Source organism: Haliaeetus leucocephalus, unplaced genomic scaffold, assembly GCF_000737465.1.
Source record: "Haliaeetus leucocephalus isolate CR32 unplaced genomic scaffold, Haliaeetus_leucocephalus-4.0 Scaffold848, whole genome shotgun sequence".
Taxonomy (NCBI): domain Eukaryota; kingdom Metazoa; phylum Chordata; class Aves; order Accipitriformes; family Accipitridae; genus Haliaeetus; species Haliaeetus leucocephalus.
In genome coordinates, this window is record NW_010973284.1 from 14,351,708 (window position 1) to 14,365,010 (window position 13,303).

At 37.9% G+C, this 13,303-nt stretch overlaps 1 protein-coding gene across 1 annotated transcript in view; it reads right to left on the reverse strand.

Annotated features, from left to right (window-relative positions):
- The window catches only part of COL24A1 (collagen, type XXIV, alpha 1), a 147,775-nt gene that overhangs the window by 58,100 nt on the left and 76,372 nt on the right, over positions 1-13,303 (reverse strand). Inside the window, exons 23-24 of the mRNA XM_010582747.1 lie at positions 10,291-10,344; positions 9,168-9,212 (exon numbers count right to left, since the gene is read on the reverse strand). Of these exons, the coding sequence (XP_010581049.1) occupies positions 9,168-9,212; positions 10,291-10,344 (99 nt within the window). The remainder of the gene's footprint in view (positions 1-9,167; positions 9,213-10,290; positions 10,345-13,303) is intronic.

Consider the following 13,303-nt stretch of genomic DNA (forward strand, 5'->3'; position numbering starts at 1 on the left):
AGCTTTGTAGTAAGAAATGAATATTCAGCTGGTTCCAAACACTCCTGTGGAAGCAGTTACCTGTCAGGTTGCATGTGAACATGTTCTTCTGTGATAATTGAAAATTTTCCAATCCAACGTTATTTCATTTAGAGTTCAGCATTTTCAAACATTTTTATTAAACATTCTTTTAATAAGATGACATAAGTAAATTTAAAATACTATCTTGCCACATTATCATTTTTCTCTGAACTTTTGTTATTTCCAATTAATTTTCATTAAAATTTGTCCTGAATCTGTGCTGAATCACTTCACTCCAGATCCAGCATTCAGCAATATCATAGTCTCTGCCTGCTCATTAAGATTCCCACTTAAACATTTCTTTAAGACCCCATCAGCTTCATACTTCATGAAGGACTTTATACATTTTGGCATACTACTCAAAAAACCCCAAATGAGCCAGCATTTAGGTTTGATTTTAAGAGATCAAAATCTACTTGAGGATCCTTGAAGATTCAAGACAACTATCTATATTAAAAAGACAACCAAGGGTGATGGACAGGAGGAGGAAGAAAAGTAGATGCTTTAACAGTCAGCTTCTACTATTTCATACCCAGCTCATAGATAGAAAAGTACCTCTACAACTTGTAATATTATAAAAATGAAGTTCTAAGAAATAAATATTAACCTAAGCTCTGTTTTGCTAGCCACACATAATGGCACTAAAAAAATATTTTTAAAATCAATCCATCTGTGTGACCCTGGTACCATAGGCACTAATATTGGATCTGTTCATGCATGCTTCTAACAGATGTGACCCAGGTCAGGCCTGGACAAAAATTAGGAAGAAATCATGATGCAGGGTTTACCCTGGCTGCTCTTTGGGCTTCATAGCATCTGCAGTAGAACAAAAGGTAGCTGATCTGTGAGAAAACAGGTGTCATGGACAGTCGATACCTGCTCTGGAATAAAAAAACCTGCTAGTCATAGATTTCTGGGTGAGTTTGTATCAGATCAGTGTTTTCATGGGACTCAATATATTGCTGAACCACAGACAGGCTTTTGAAACCAAAGACTTACAATAGAGCCTTTGTGTAGAACATTTGCTTACTACTGTACCAGTATCAGGTATGAACTGAATGGAGCAGCTGTTAATAGCCTGCACTTAGAGCTAAGAGTAACCTGAAGTTCTAAAGAAAGCCCCATCTCCAGATAACTGGGAAAGCTGAATAAAACTAACCAACACAGAAACCAGGAAAATAGTTCTGAAAATGTCACCTAATTACACTCTAGTTTCAGCAAGGTCGTCTTCTAGGCCAACAGTCTGGTTTTTTTAATGTCATGCAAGACCTGGGTACAAACTGACAGCATCATGGGAAAACAAAGCTTTGGCTTTTTTCCCCCCCCCCCGCCCTTTTTTTTTTTTTTTTTTTCTTTAATTATTGAGATGTTTAAAAAGGATTTTCATGTTTGGGGAACAGAATGGAAAAGAATCAATTTTGGAGGATGTATTTTCTCATAGAAAGGAAAAACTCTAGTAATCTGGGTTATCTGAAAGGCCAAATAAAGAATATAAAGTAAACTGATGCCAGTTTACTTAAAATTTACTGCCAGTTCAATTACTGAATTAGTTACTTTTGAATCCCTTAGTGACTAATACTACACTTGCCCTCTAATGGCACCTTAGTTTGAATTATCAAAATGCAAAAGTAGACTAGAAAATGGCCCCAATATTAGACCTTGGCATCTGAGGAGCTCTTGGCTGACAGCTGTGCAAACTGTTGTATGTATGCCAAAGAGCATTACTGGCTTTTAGTTGTGTGGTCCTTTTTTATTATTCGAGCTGGTGGTTCCACCTCTAAACTCTAGAAACTATTTCCTACCTCATAACCACAGTACTAAAAATGTTATGAAGTGACCATAAGATCTGTAGCTGCTTTACCCAGGATTATGTTGGGAAGCATGATATTTGAAAGGCAGATGCTATTTTCTTCTTTTTGACACTGAGATCTGGCCATCTGTTTCATTGGCACTTTCCGTCTGTTGAGAAGGTTACTTGGTAATCAACCAGAGGCAATAAGCTGAGTGAAAATCTATGCTTTGTTACTGCCAGTGGAGGAGATGAATGAAAGCAGATATGCACCATATTTGTACCTCGCAGCTGATGTTTCACTCAATTTTTTAAAGGACTCAAAACTTTAACTACCTGAATATTTGAAAGGCAAAATGTACTGGCACCACTGCTTAATCTACAGAAGTTTTAGCAAATAAATGGGTTAAATTTTGCTTCCAGTAACACCAGTGTAAAGTAGGGTCATTCAGTTTGATAGCATTATGCAGAGAAACACTTGCATTTAAAGGAAGCTAGCTTATGAAGTAGCAGCAGGATGTGCCCACTAGCAAAACCTTGGAAGCTCAACTGCAGATGCCACGTGCAGATATTATTCATGAAATACATCACTTAAATTCAGACAGACAGTAAAACGGACGAACAGTGAAAAGACTAGATGTGTGCCAATACCTACACTATTATTGAATAAGTTTAATGCATGCCAGAACAACTTATCCTTGATTATTGCTAAAATAGCCTTAAACATTTTTCCTCATATTTTAGTGCTGCAAAATCACTTGGGCATGCAAATAAGTGTAGATATAAAGCTATACATTGGGTGGTGGGAAAACAACACCACAGTTGCAAAATAACTACCACACAGGTAGCATCTGACTCCCCAGAAAAGCTAAATTCCTCTCTTGGTCCGGGAAAGAGTGGAGGACTGGTACGCTTTTCTGATGTTCTACTAGATCTGCAAGGGTTCCATTTGTATGTGAATCTTTTAAATGACCATGAGAAAAAGGCAGCCTGAGGTCAGTACTATAGTGGCAGTCATGACACAGTTCACTTGCTGGGAAGGATACTGCATTTTACGCAGTCTACTTGCCATAAGCAGCTTGGAGATGACATGAAGTGAATTGGGTGACACAAACTCCATTCAAATATGAAGCATTTTCACTTTATTTATAGAAGTTCTTGGTTTTGATTGTCAAGTTCAGACTGGTAGCTTTTTGTAATCTGTGCAAAGGGGAAAAAATATTCTTCTGAAGGTAGATATTAGTCTAGAGAGTCATATCTTGGCTAAACTTAATTGGGATAAAAGTTATTTACATTTATGCATCTAACCAGTGGCTTTTTTTCTTGGGTAACAAATCTCACATGGAACAGATTATCCTTCTCTTTGACTGTTCTCAATGGCATAGGGAGTGTTAACTTATTTAAGGTGTTAGCCCTAACTTGCAAAACCATAAAGGGTATGGAGCTGTGGGTATTTTGTGGGGTAGCACGGCAACTTAAACTAGCTGATGAAGAGCACTACCAGCAAAAAGTCCTTCAAGAAAAAAGAGCAGCAGCTTGGAAAAGCTAACTCCAGATGTTGTAACCTGTTTCCCCACCCTTCTTGAGATAAAGACCTAGCAGCAGTGATAGTATATCAGTTCATCTAGGGTAAAAACAAGAAGCACAACATAGACACAGAAGTATCATTATTACCACTCACCATAAGAGCTTCATAGAACTTACATTAATCTGTATCCAATAGGTTTCTGAAAGCAGCTGAACTAGTTCCTTCTTCTGAAGCCCTTGGCAATGCCGCATGCATTCACCAGTCTTTGAAAAAAAAAGGTTTTCCTCAACTGACTTTTCTTTTGGCCTATGGCTTACAATTCTCACTTGCATATCCCCAAAGCCCAGACTTCATGATAGTTCAAAGAACTCCTATTGAGCATCCTGAAAACATCAGTTAAAGCCCATTTAATCTTTTCTTCAAGCAAAAGGAATTGCAGTTTCCATTCTCCATGAATTAAGCATCCCTGGTGCCTAATCCAGCTAATTTTTACCTCTGCAGGAGACGTGGTAATTGCTTTATGGGAATTCTTCTCAAAGGCAACTCAACTCCTAGTTGAGTTAGGCTCATAGCCTAACTGCAGCATTTTCTTGCCTTCCCACAGACTCTCACAGGCTGACCATTTTCAGCCTGCTATGGAGCTGCCATTGACAGCCTGAATATAACTTTCTCTGCTGGACTGTAACTTTCTATTCTTTTTAGCTTTTTTTTTTTTTTTTTCCAGGGGGAAGCACTTCTCATTTCAGCTTGGTTTCTCTTCTACTGTTTCAAAAACTATTTGCAACTGGGCAAACTTGCTGACATGTAACTTTTCCAGGTCTTTGAAGATTATTTTTCCAGGATTTGTGTTCATGAACTTTGCTTATTTTAGTTTGTCCTTTTGACACCAGTTGTACATGTTGCAGTTGACAGTTCTACCCTTGTACTCTGTCTCAATATGTGAATAAATGTCAGTGATTTCTAATTCAGAAGCATATGGGCCAAGGGCTGAATTTCTGTAATGCAGCTGGCAAGGAGAAATTTGAATTAACCTGCACTTAGTTACTCGGTGTGGCCCAGTCTGGGTAAACACTAGTGTTTACCAAACAGTAACACAATCCTGACAAGCAACTGTTTTAAGTTCAGATGAATTCAATTTTGTGCCATAAAAGTTGGGCAATGAATAATTTTCTTAAATCATTGCTGACGCTTTAACACAGACAGGTCACTTGCATGAGATGCTTGAAGCTGGTTTCAAATATTTGTTATCCATCACTGGATAGCATCTGATCTAAGCATACAAAATCCAGTTGCACATGTCAGCAAAGTGAGATTTTCCTCCCCCAAATGTAAGGGCAATTTTCTCAGTAGCTTAAGTCGTTGTTTCCTTTGGCATGACTTCCAAAAGAGTTTGTCTCATCAGCAGTGTAAATTTGCTCTGCCTGCTGTCCCTTACCTCTCACTATCTTAACCAATCCCTCTTCAATTGGACCTGACAGTCTTGCAGTTAACCGAATATCTTGCAGCAAAGGACAGCTGCTGGGTCCTGCTGCAGCTTTGGGCTCTGCTTGGCCAAGCAGCACCACCTGAACCTGCCCACATTCCTCTTTAAACAGGGCACATGCTGTAGCCAGAGAAACAATTTTTGTTGTAGGACTCGGTTAAGGAGTGTCTGAAGTTTGATCTTGGGCACATTCCTGATCTAGTATTAAATGTGTATCATTTTAAGCTTATGAGCACAGTGAACATTTTATAAATTCAGTCTACTCAGTTTCCATGCTGGACAAGCATACAGAAATACTTCAGCAGAAATGTGCTCTGAAGAGTCAGCAGCTTCATGTGACCTAAGAAATGTTGGACAATATGGCTTCTAGCCTATTGACAAAGCTGTACTTCAGCACATATCGCATCTCACTAGACTGAATAATGAAGCATTATGGTCCAATCTCCTGCTGTTGAAACTTCCCTGCTTGTGCACAGTTGCCATCTGTATTTTTCTAAGCAGATATTAAGCAGTACTTGACCTGGAAAAGCTGCCACAGAAAAGCAATAATTATTTTGGCACTTCAGGCAGCAGTGACAGATGTATTAGTAAAGACAGAAGATGGATGATATCAGGAAAAGTAAGAAAATGGAAAGAAACAGAAGAAAAATATTGGTGCAACCCTTCGGTATCAACAGCACACGCACACGTGCTTCATGTCATAATTTGCTATGAATTCAACATTTACAGGATTTATTATTGCAAAATTGCTTCTTTTGACAGCTTATTCAGGAAATGCACTAGTTTTCTTTTAGAGAATTGGAATACTGTGATGGATTCCCCACTGCTAAAAAACCAGTATCATGTATTTCCACCTTGAGCTTAAAAAGTATGCATCCTATTCTGTAATTTGAAAAACTTAGACAATAAAGATCATGAATACACAACAAACAATATATTAAGCCAAAAAGGGGGGGGGGGGGGGGAATGGGGAAGAAGGAAGAAACCATACATAATTTTATTAGACATTGGACTTCCTATCAACTTTTTAGTAATTTCTTTTTCCCTTTACCTTTACTATTAAATAAATTGTATTGTAATTGCACATTGCTTAGTGCTATTTGTACAAATCCTCTTTGTATTTGGTGTCACCAACCATCTGGTAACACAAACTTCACAAGGCATCAGTAAGGACAAATGCCTTACTCCATACCTTCTTTTGGGTTCCATCTTAAAACCTGTCACAGCAGCTAGTAGCATTTGTACTTTGCCTTTTGTTTTTAAAACTTTTGTGTGTGTGTGGCATGTTTGATTCCAGAGATGTCCTGGAGTCATCATATATGCCACCAGAGCCAATACTGAATATCAGGGAGTGGATTTATCTGTGAATTAAGAAGCTTGTATTCTTTGTGCACACCAAGGAAAAGAAAAATTGTTACAAACAGAAGCTGGTGAGAAGCTGGAAGTAATGTGTCCAAAGTGTACAGAAGTGAATATTTTGCATCAGGACTCACATCTGGAAAACCATTTTCTGCATGAGAAAAACCATCCTTTTCCTGGCAGTACTTTTCAATTTACTTAGGAGAAGCTTAACTGTTACAGGTTACAGTAGTGAATAAAGTGAAGGGAAGGGATTTTGAAAGGTCTTCCTGTGAGTTCTGCTAAGTGCGTTTGAAAGGCTGTCTCCTGCTCTTGGTGTTTTACCATTGGCCTTAACCCCAAGTTAATATATATTATCCCCCTAAAAGACCATGTAGTGGACCTTAGTCCTCTGCTGCCAGATAATATAAAGGTAATATAATAGGATCAAGGACCTATGAAGCTCATTTGATTAAAATGCATGTACATAAAGCAGAAGACATTCCACAATCCACAAGTAAAAATAAAGAATATTTATCAATAGCTTATAAACCACTTCAGTTCTCGGGTATCTCATGTCACCTTGTATCATATGCAAATTCTCCAAACAGCAAGAGTGGGAAGTGGTAATTAATGATGGGCCATAATTATCTGTCTTTGTAACATTGTAACAGGGCTGCAACATCCCCTGTTTTGGCACAAAGAATATTTTTTGTTATTTTATTCTTGCAGCTTGTCCCTGACCAGAGTTAGGTAGTTAGTATGACTATTTTATTAATCATCACTGCAACATATAATCATTGATTATATATTTGAGCTACTGAATATTACATTTGTATTAGAGTTGGAGCTCATTTAGTGGTGAATGATATTATGTTCATACAAAACATCTGAGCTGTGGAAAACATGTGCACTGAATTCAAGTTCACTGAGCAGCCAAACAAAGCCCAAGACAAATCCAGAAACTTAAGGTTAAGTAACTCGCTTCTGTGACTGTTCTATGTACTACTATTAATGTAGTCATTTAAGATTGAGCTTAGCTTTGTCTTTTGTTGAGGATTTTGGTGCATGTGGCACTGTACAACAGAGTAAATGCTATCAATTTTCCCTAACATGTTACAGGCTGAAGAACAGAATTCATATGTAATAAAAGCTCCATTTCACTCACTGTTGGGAAAAAAAAAAAAAGAAAAAAAGGCAAGTGTAACGTTGGCAGAGGAGTGCTGGTTGTATGGACAGGAGATTATATTACTGTGTCCCAGCAGAGTAATTTCTGCATGTCTCCATAAAAGCAACGTAGTATTAGGATGTCCCATCCGTTCTCCTCTACCATGACATCCTTATTCTCCAGTACTCATCCATGTTTGCCCTAATCATTCAGCAATACAAAACCCCCCAGATTTTCCAAATGGTATCATAAGGAAAGGAAACTATTGTGTTACAGCTCTGATTACAACCTAACAAAATGAATGTTTTGCTATGTATAAACTGCTGAACAAAGCTACAGATCAAGCTGCTGCTAAGTATACTTGCTATGTTTAGAGAGATGCTGGCTGACAAGTGGACCTTATGGCATTATATGGCAATTATCAGTTCCTGTCTAAGCAGAAACTTTTAACTGACAGAGTCCAGCTTCTCAGTACCCTTCCCTGGAGCACAGAATCTTCAGAGTGCACAGAGGAGCTGGACTTGACTTACAAGCAGTTTGGAAAATTTCAGCAGTGACCGACCATTTGATGAGCTGTCTGGGGTACATTTGCTTGGTATTTTGCAGACAATGGGGAGCTCACTATAACTGCTAAGTTGAACAGGGTTTATGTGAGTAGTACAGCACTGAGCCCAAACCAGTGTATGGTATCTCTCCTCAGCATACATTAACTCAAGAAACAAAACCAATTTAGTCATGTTCTACACAGCATCTGGGTAACTCAAGCATGAGATCACAAGCTCACACCTGCTCATAATTCTCAAACAAGAGTTAAAAAACACAAAAGGGCAGGGAGTGAAATTAAGCAGGGAGAATTGCAAGGCAGTATGTTTAAGTGATAATTATCAACTAAACCAGTGCCTACAATAGAAGAACTGGGAAAGATAATGACTTTAAAAAAAGAAGGATTGGAGACTGTGGATCACTAACTGAATAACAACACACTATTGCAAAAATGGGCACGTGTATGCAAGAATATGGCTTGTAAGAAGCAATTTTTCCTTTCTCTCAGTAGTCTGAACAGTTTGAGCAGTAAGCTGGAGTCATACAGATGTTTAGATGAATTGGAGACAGTCTACAGGAGAGTAAGAATGTGACTTAAAGGCTAAGTGAATGGGACTATTTAGCCTGAAAAGAAAGAATGAGGAGGCACGCAATGACAACCATCATTTGTAAAATGCTGTTTCCAGCAGAAGAGAGTCAGGTTACATAATTGGAAGAATTTTTTAAAAATAGAGAAGCCCTGGGCTGCCTGCAGGTCACAAAGCCTTCATTTCTTGGAGCTTTTTAATAACTGGTTAGCCAAATATTTGTCAGGAGTGATATAAAGATAAGTAATCCTGTCTAGGCAGTAGAGGATGGACTACGTGCCACCTCAAGGTCACCTTGAGCTCTGTGATTTTATGGAGGGTAGACGGAACAAGTCTGCAAAATACATCTCAGGCTAAATGTAGCCTCTCAAATGATTTAAATGGAAAAGGATCACTCGTTCACTTACTCAAACGTGCTTTGGAAGATACCTACAACTACCTGTAATGTTCACTCAACCTATTAGGAAAAAAGCAGAATTAACTCTGGAAAATAATTAAAATGGGGAATTTCTTTAAATAGTATGAGTCTGAAAGACCACAAAGGTATAGCCAATATACTACAGCTTCAAAGAAAGGCAAACTTCATCAGAAAGTTACTGCAACAAATTACTCATTCACTCTCAAATAAACATAGAATGAAAAATAAAACCAGAAAGAGAATTCAAGCTTACTGCTTCACCAGTTTTTCCAAGGTTTCCTTGGTCTCCTTGTTCACCCTGTTAAATGTAGAAAACAGATGATGTCGTTCATTAGAAAAGTAATTTCTTTAATATGTGTATATTAAAGTCCTCTATTTTCCTAGAAGCCTCTTTATTTTCTAAATTACATCTGTCAATTAAAATCTAAAATTAAGCAACCAATAAAAATTTCATTTTGTCAGTGGCTAATTTTGATTTTGTAAAAAGATGTCCTAATGTATTTAGGACTTGACTGCAAAAATGAAAACTATGTATTAAAGGGCTCACTAAATACATTAATTCAGCAAATACTACAAATGAATGATTTAGTTTTTATTTAAATCTTCCTTTCAACAAATTACCTTCATTATTTCACAACTGCTTCAAAAGTAAATGTTACCTTTTCATACTGTTGATAACTTTAATTTTGTAACGAAATATTAGAAAAATTGACATTTAAATGGCATTTTAACAAACTTCTTTCCCTCGCCCCAAAAGCTTGAAACTGGCATGAAGTATTAGATTAATTAATCCTGTTCTCCTTAATAACGCTGCAAGTCATGCTATGTAGCCCCAGAACATTTTGTCATGTATTTTACAAGTTGAAGCTGGCTGTATATGCACTATTAGTTATCTGGCTACAACTATAATCTCAGTGCCCTGATGAACAGTGGCTTGAGTACTGCTTACTCAGACTGCAACTCAGCACTGAGAAATTCTGCTGCCACAACCTCCTCTTTCAAACTGCAGCACTTCATCTCATCCATCCACACACGCCCGAAATCTGCCACTGCAGGAACTGCCCTGAGTCCTTTGTTGCCCCCAGGCCCAGGCACCCTCACATCCCCCAGGCAGGTATATCTCATTTTAGCAGGTGCTGTCTTTGCTCACACGTTCCTGTCTCCAAGAGCTGCATAATTTTCTTCTTTTCCAAAACAGGATCTTGCAAGGAAGCAGAATCACCAGTATTACATACTGTACTTCCATACATTTAGATTATATGGAAGCATGTGTACTCATATCCTTTCACTGGCATGCCACTGTGTATAGCAGTGTATAATTGTACGCAGTTGATACTTCAAACACATTTTATTTCATACATAAAACCATCACTTACCTTTAAACCTTCTGGTCCAGGATCACCTATATAACCTTTCTGTCCTGGCTTTCCCTAAAATAATGATTAGAATAAAATATTGTAAATATTTAATTTTTAAAAGATAATTTCATCCCGATTTCTGTATTTATGAAAATATGTGCACTCAAAAATGTACAGTTTAGTAATATTTAATACCAACATTTGAAGCAAGTGTTTTTATAAATCTACATCTGAAAATACACTGTTGATTATTACTGCAAATACTAGCACAGTAAGCAGAATCTGTATTAACTCTTACAGCAGTTAACACTGAGGAAGAACAGTCAGAATCCAAGAATCAAACACATTTCAATTTCACTTTAAAATACATATTAAGGAGACAAAGAAAGGGCAAGGTCATGATCTCTCCTGGCTAATTCCAACGGAATAGGGACTCACACTAACAGAATTTGATGTTTAGACTTCAGGGACTGGTGTCATAACTGTCCTTCCCCAGCCAGACAAAATCAGCTCAACTATCCTCTCCACTTTGTTCATCAAATTGATTATTTTAAGCCTCATCCCTCTCCACCACCATTTTGCTGCTGATAGATCTTGTTGCTATGATAGTCTGTTAATAACGTTGTTACCTGGAAGAAATACAGCAACACCAATCAGAGCAGGAGGCCATGACGTAACAAGATCTTTGAAGCATTTTATAACATACATCCCTCCCTCTGTTGTCACTCACACAGACCCATAAAGGCATACAAACCAGAATGCTTTTCTCCTGAATTTTCAATTAAATGTTTCTAACTTAATTATGTCTCACTTTTAGGAGGTCATTCTCCCTCCAGGTATACTTTACTTCCTCTACAACATAAAACATGGCCTAACCACTTGGTTATCTGAACAGCATAGCCTTGCCTAGACAAATTTTCACCATCTGCTCAGAGGCAAAGACCTAGTCCAAAAGTAAAGGTCCAATGGACCAGATGTGGCTCTTGAGCAAGTTGCTAATGCGATTACAGAAGCCTGACAACTGGAGAAAGAAAATTAATTCAACATTTTAATGATTCACTATCAAAAACATGCAGATTTCTGCTAAAAGGAAATTATCAGCTGTTGTTCCAGCAGACTGAATAATTGCAATCACAGGACTCTGTAATTAGAGCTTCCCTTTCCACATCAGCTGTCCTGAGACAAGAGCAACTAAAGCAACAGATAACAAACAGGTTTCTTCAAAAAGGATGGGATTTTTCCATTTGGCTCTTTTGCTCAGGCTGCTCTGTGACTGTCTTTCAGAGCACAATGTGTTTGTTAGTTTCTGGGCATCTGAGAAATTCTCTATATGGCTTAAAATTATATTGTCTTAGTAGGTTCCATGACTTCTCATATTAATCCCTTTTAATATCTCTTGTTCTCTCTCTGCCTGCCTGAGTGATTTCATTTTGCCCTACAAATTTTAACAAATATCACTGCTTTAGGAACAGACTTTTGGTTTTGCCTATGGATTAAAACATGGCACAGCCAGGAATGCCAGGAGAAAAGACCGTGAAGAGAAGTTCTGAGACACCCAGATAAAGCAAGTCATGTCTTTCCACAAGGCTTAGCAAAGAACAAGTGATTGGCTTCTGCAGGTTACTACATGCTGTTTAACTACTTTGCTGCAAAGAACCTTAAGGTCTTTCTAGAGAGCAAGACTGTAATGTAAAAATGTTTTAAACAAAATTCATTGAAAGAAAACTACTGGCCACTATTAACTACCTTAATAATTTTAGTCCTATCAGATCTGAATTGGGAGTTACAACTTGTAAAGGTTTCTTGGCTGTAGTAGCCCAGCTACATACTAGCTGCAAAGGACACACAACAGAAGCGAGTTGATTATAAGACAGAACAAGTGGATTTAACTGGTTAAGTAATCTGAAACATACAGATTCGGCTTTAAACAGAAATGCAATACAACTGTAAATTACACATGGAGGAAAAGCCACTGACAGAAGGTTAAAGTAAGGATGGCTCTTTTTCTGCTTGCAAATCCCTGAGAAAATTACTCTTCCAGGGCAGGGTAGTCCCAAAGGAAATGTCTGTTTCCTAAAATATTAGCTGAAAGTTCTGCCCTTCCCTTGCAGGAAACAGCAATCACCTGTACTTCCTTTCACCTCACAACGGGTTGATACAGGTGTGTATATTTTAATATACATATCTCTCACTATCACTCTATTTCCATCCCTCCACAAGCTCCTCACATGCCTTCAGCCCACAGGAAGACATATGACACCTTCAGAAAATACTGCACTGGGGGAGTGGAACAGCTTTGAGAGCATTTTCCCCCATAGTTAGGAGGAACTGCTCACCTTATGACTATATAAATATCAGCTTTTGTTTTACACATGTATCCCAGAAAGGAATCAACTCACAACAATTCCTTTTTATATTCTGGTTTAAAACAATCTCCCGCTTTTTAAAGGCATTTTCTGCTCCAGCAATGAAGATAAAAAAAAAAAAAAAAAAAAAGCACCAATGCTCGCACTGACTGAGCTGAGCTACACTGACAGTTACACAGTTAATATTTGGATAGCGTCTGAGAAAGAGTTAAATTGGGAGGAAACTGAATAAACACAGTCACTTCTTTAATGTGGCATCTACTGTATTTTCACAGGACAAATAAATACTAAAAAAAAAAAATCAGCATTTTTTGATTTAGAAGGATTAATTTAGAGAATGTAAGTATTTGACTTTGGAATAGAATGGGTGGGAAGGTTTGAAAAGGAGTGAATGACAAAATCAGATCGTGTGATCAGATTCAGCTCTGTGGAACCTGAGATATACCCTGAACAAATGGGGAAGCATCATCAGTTTTGGCTCCAGTTCTTTTAGACACATGGGAATGTGTTTCCAAGCTGGGACCTGAGAACCAGAGTGCACATTCATATTAACCTTCTGTTCCAGCAGAGGATGATCTGTTTTACTGGCAGCATTGGTCAGGTGGGTCCCAGTGGTTTTTGGTCTCATGCATGTTTTTTAAAGCAAATGTTAGAAACAAGGGGTG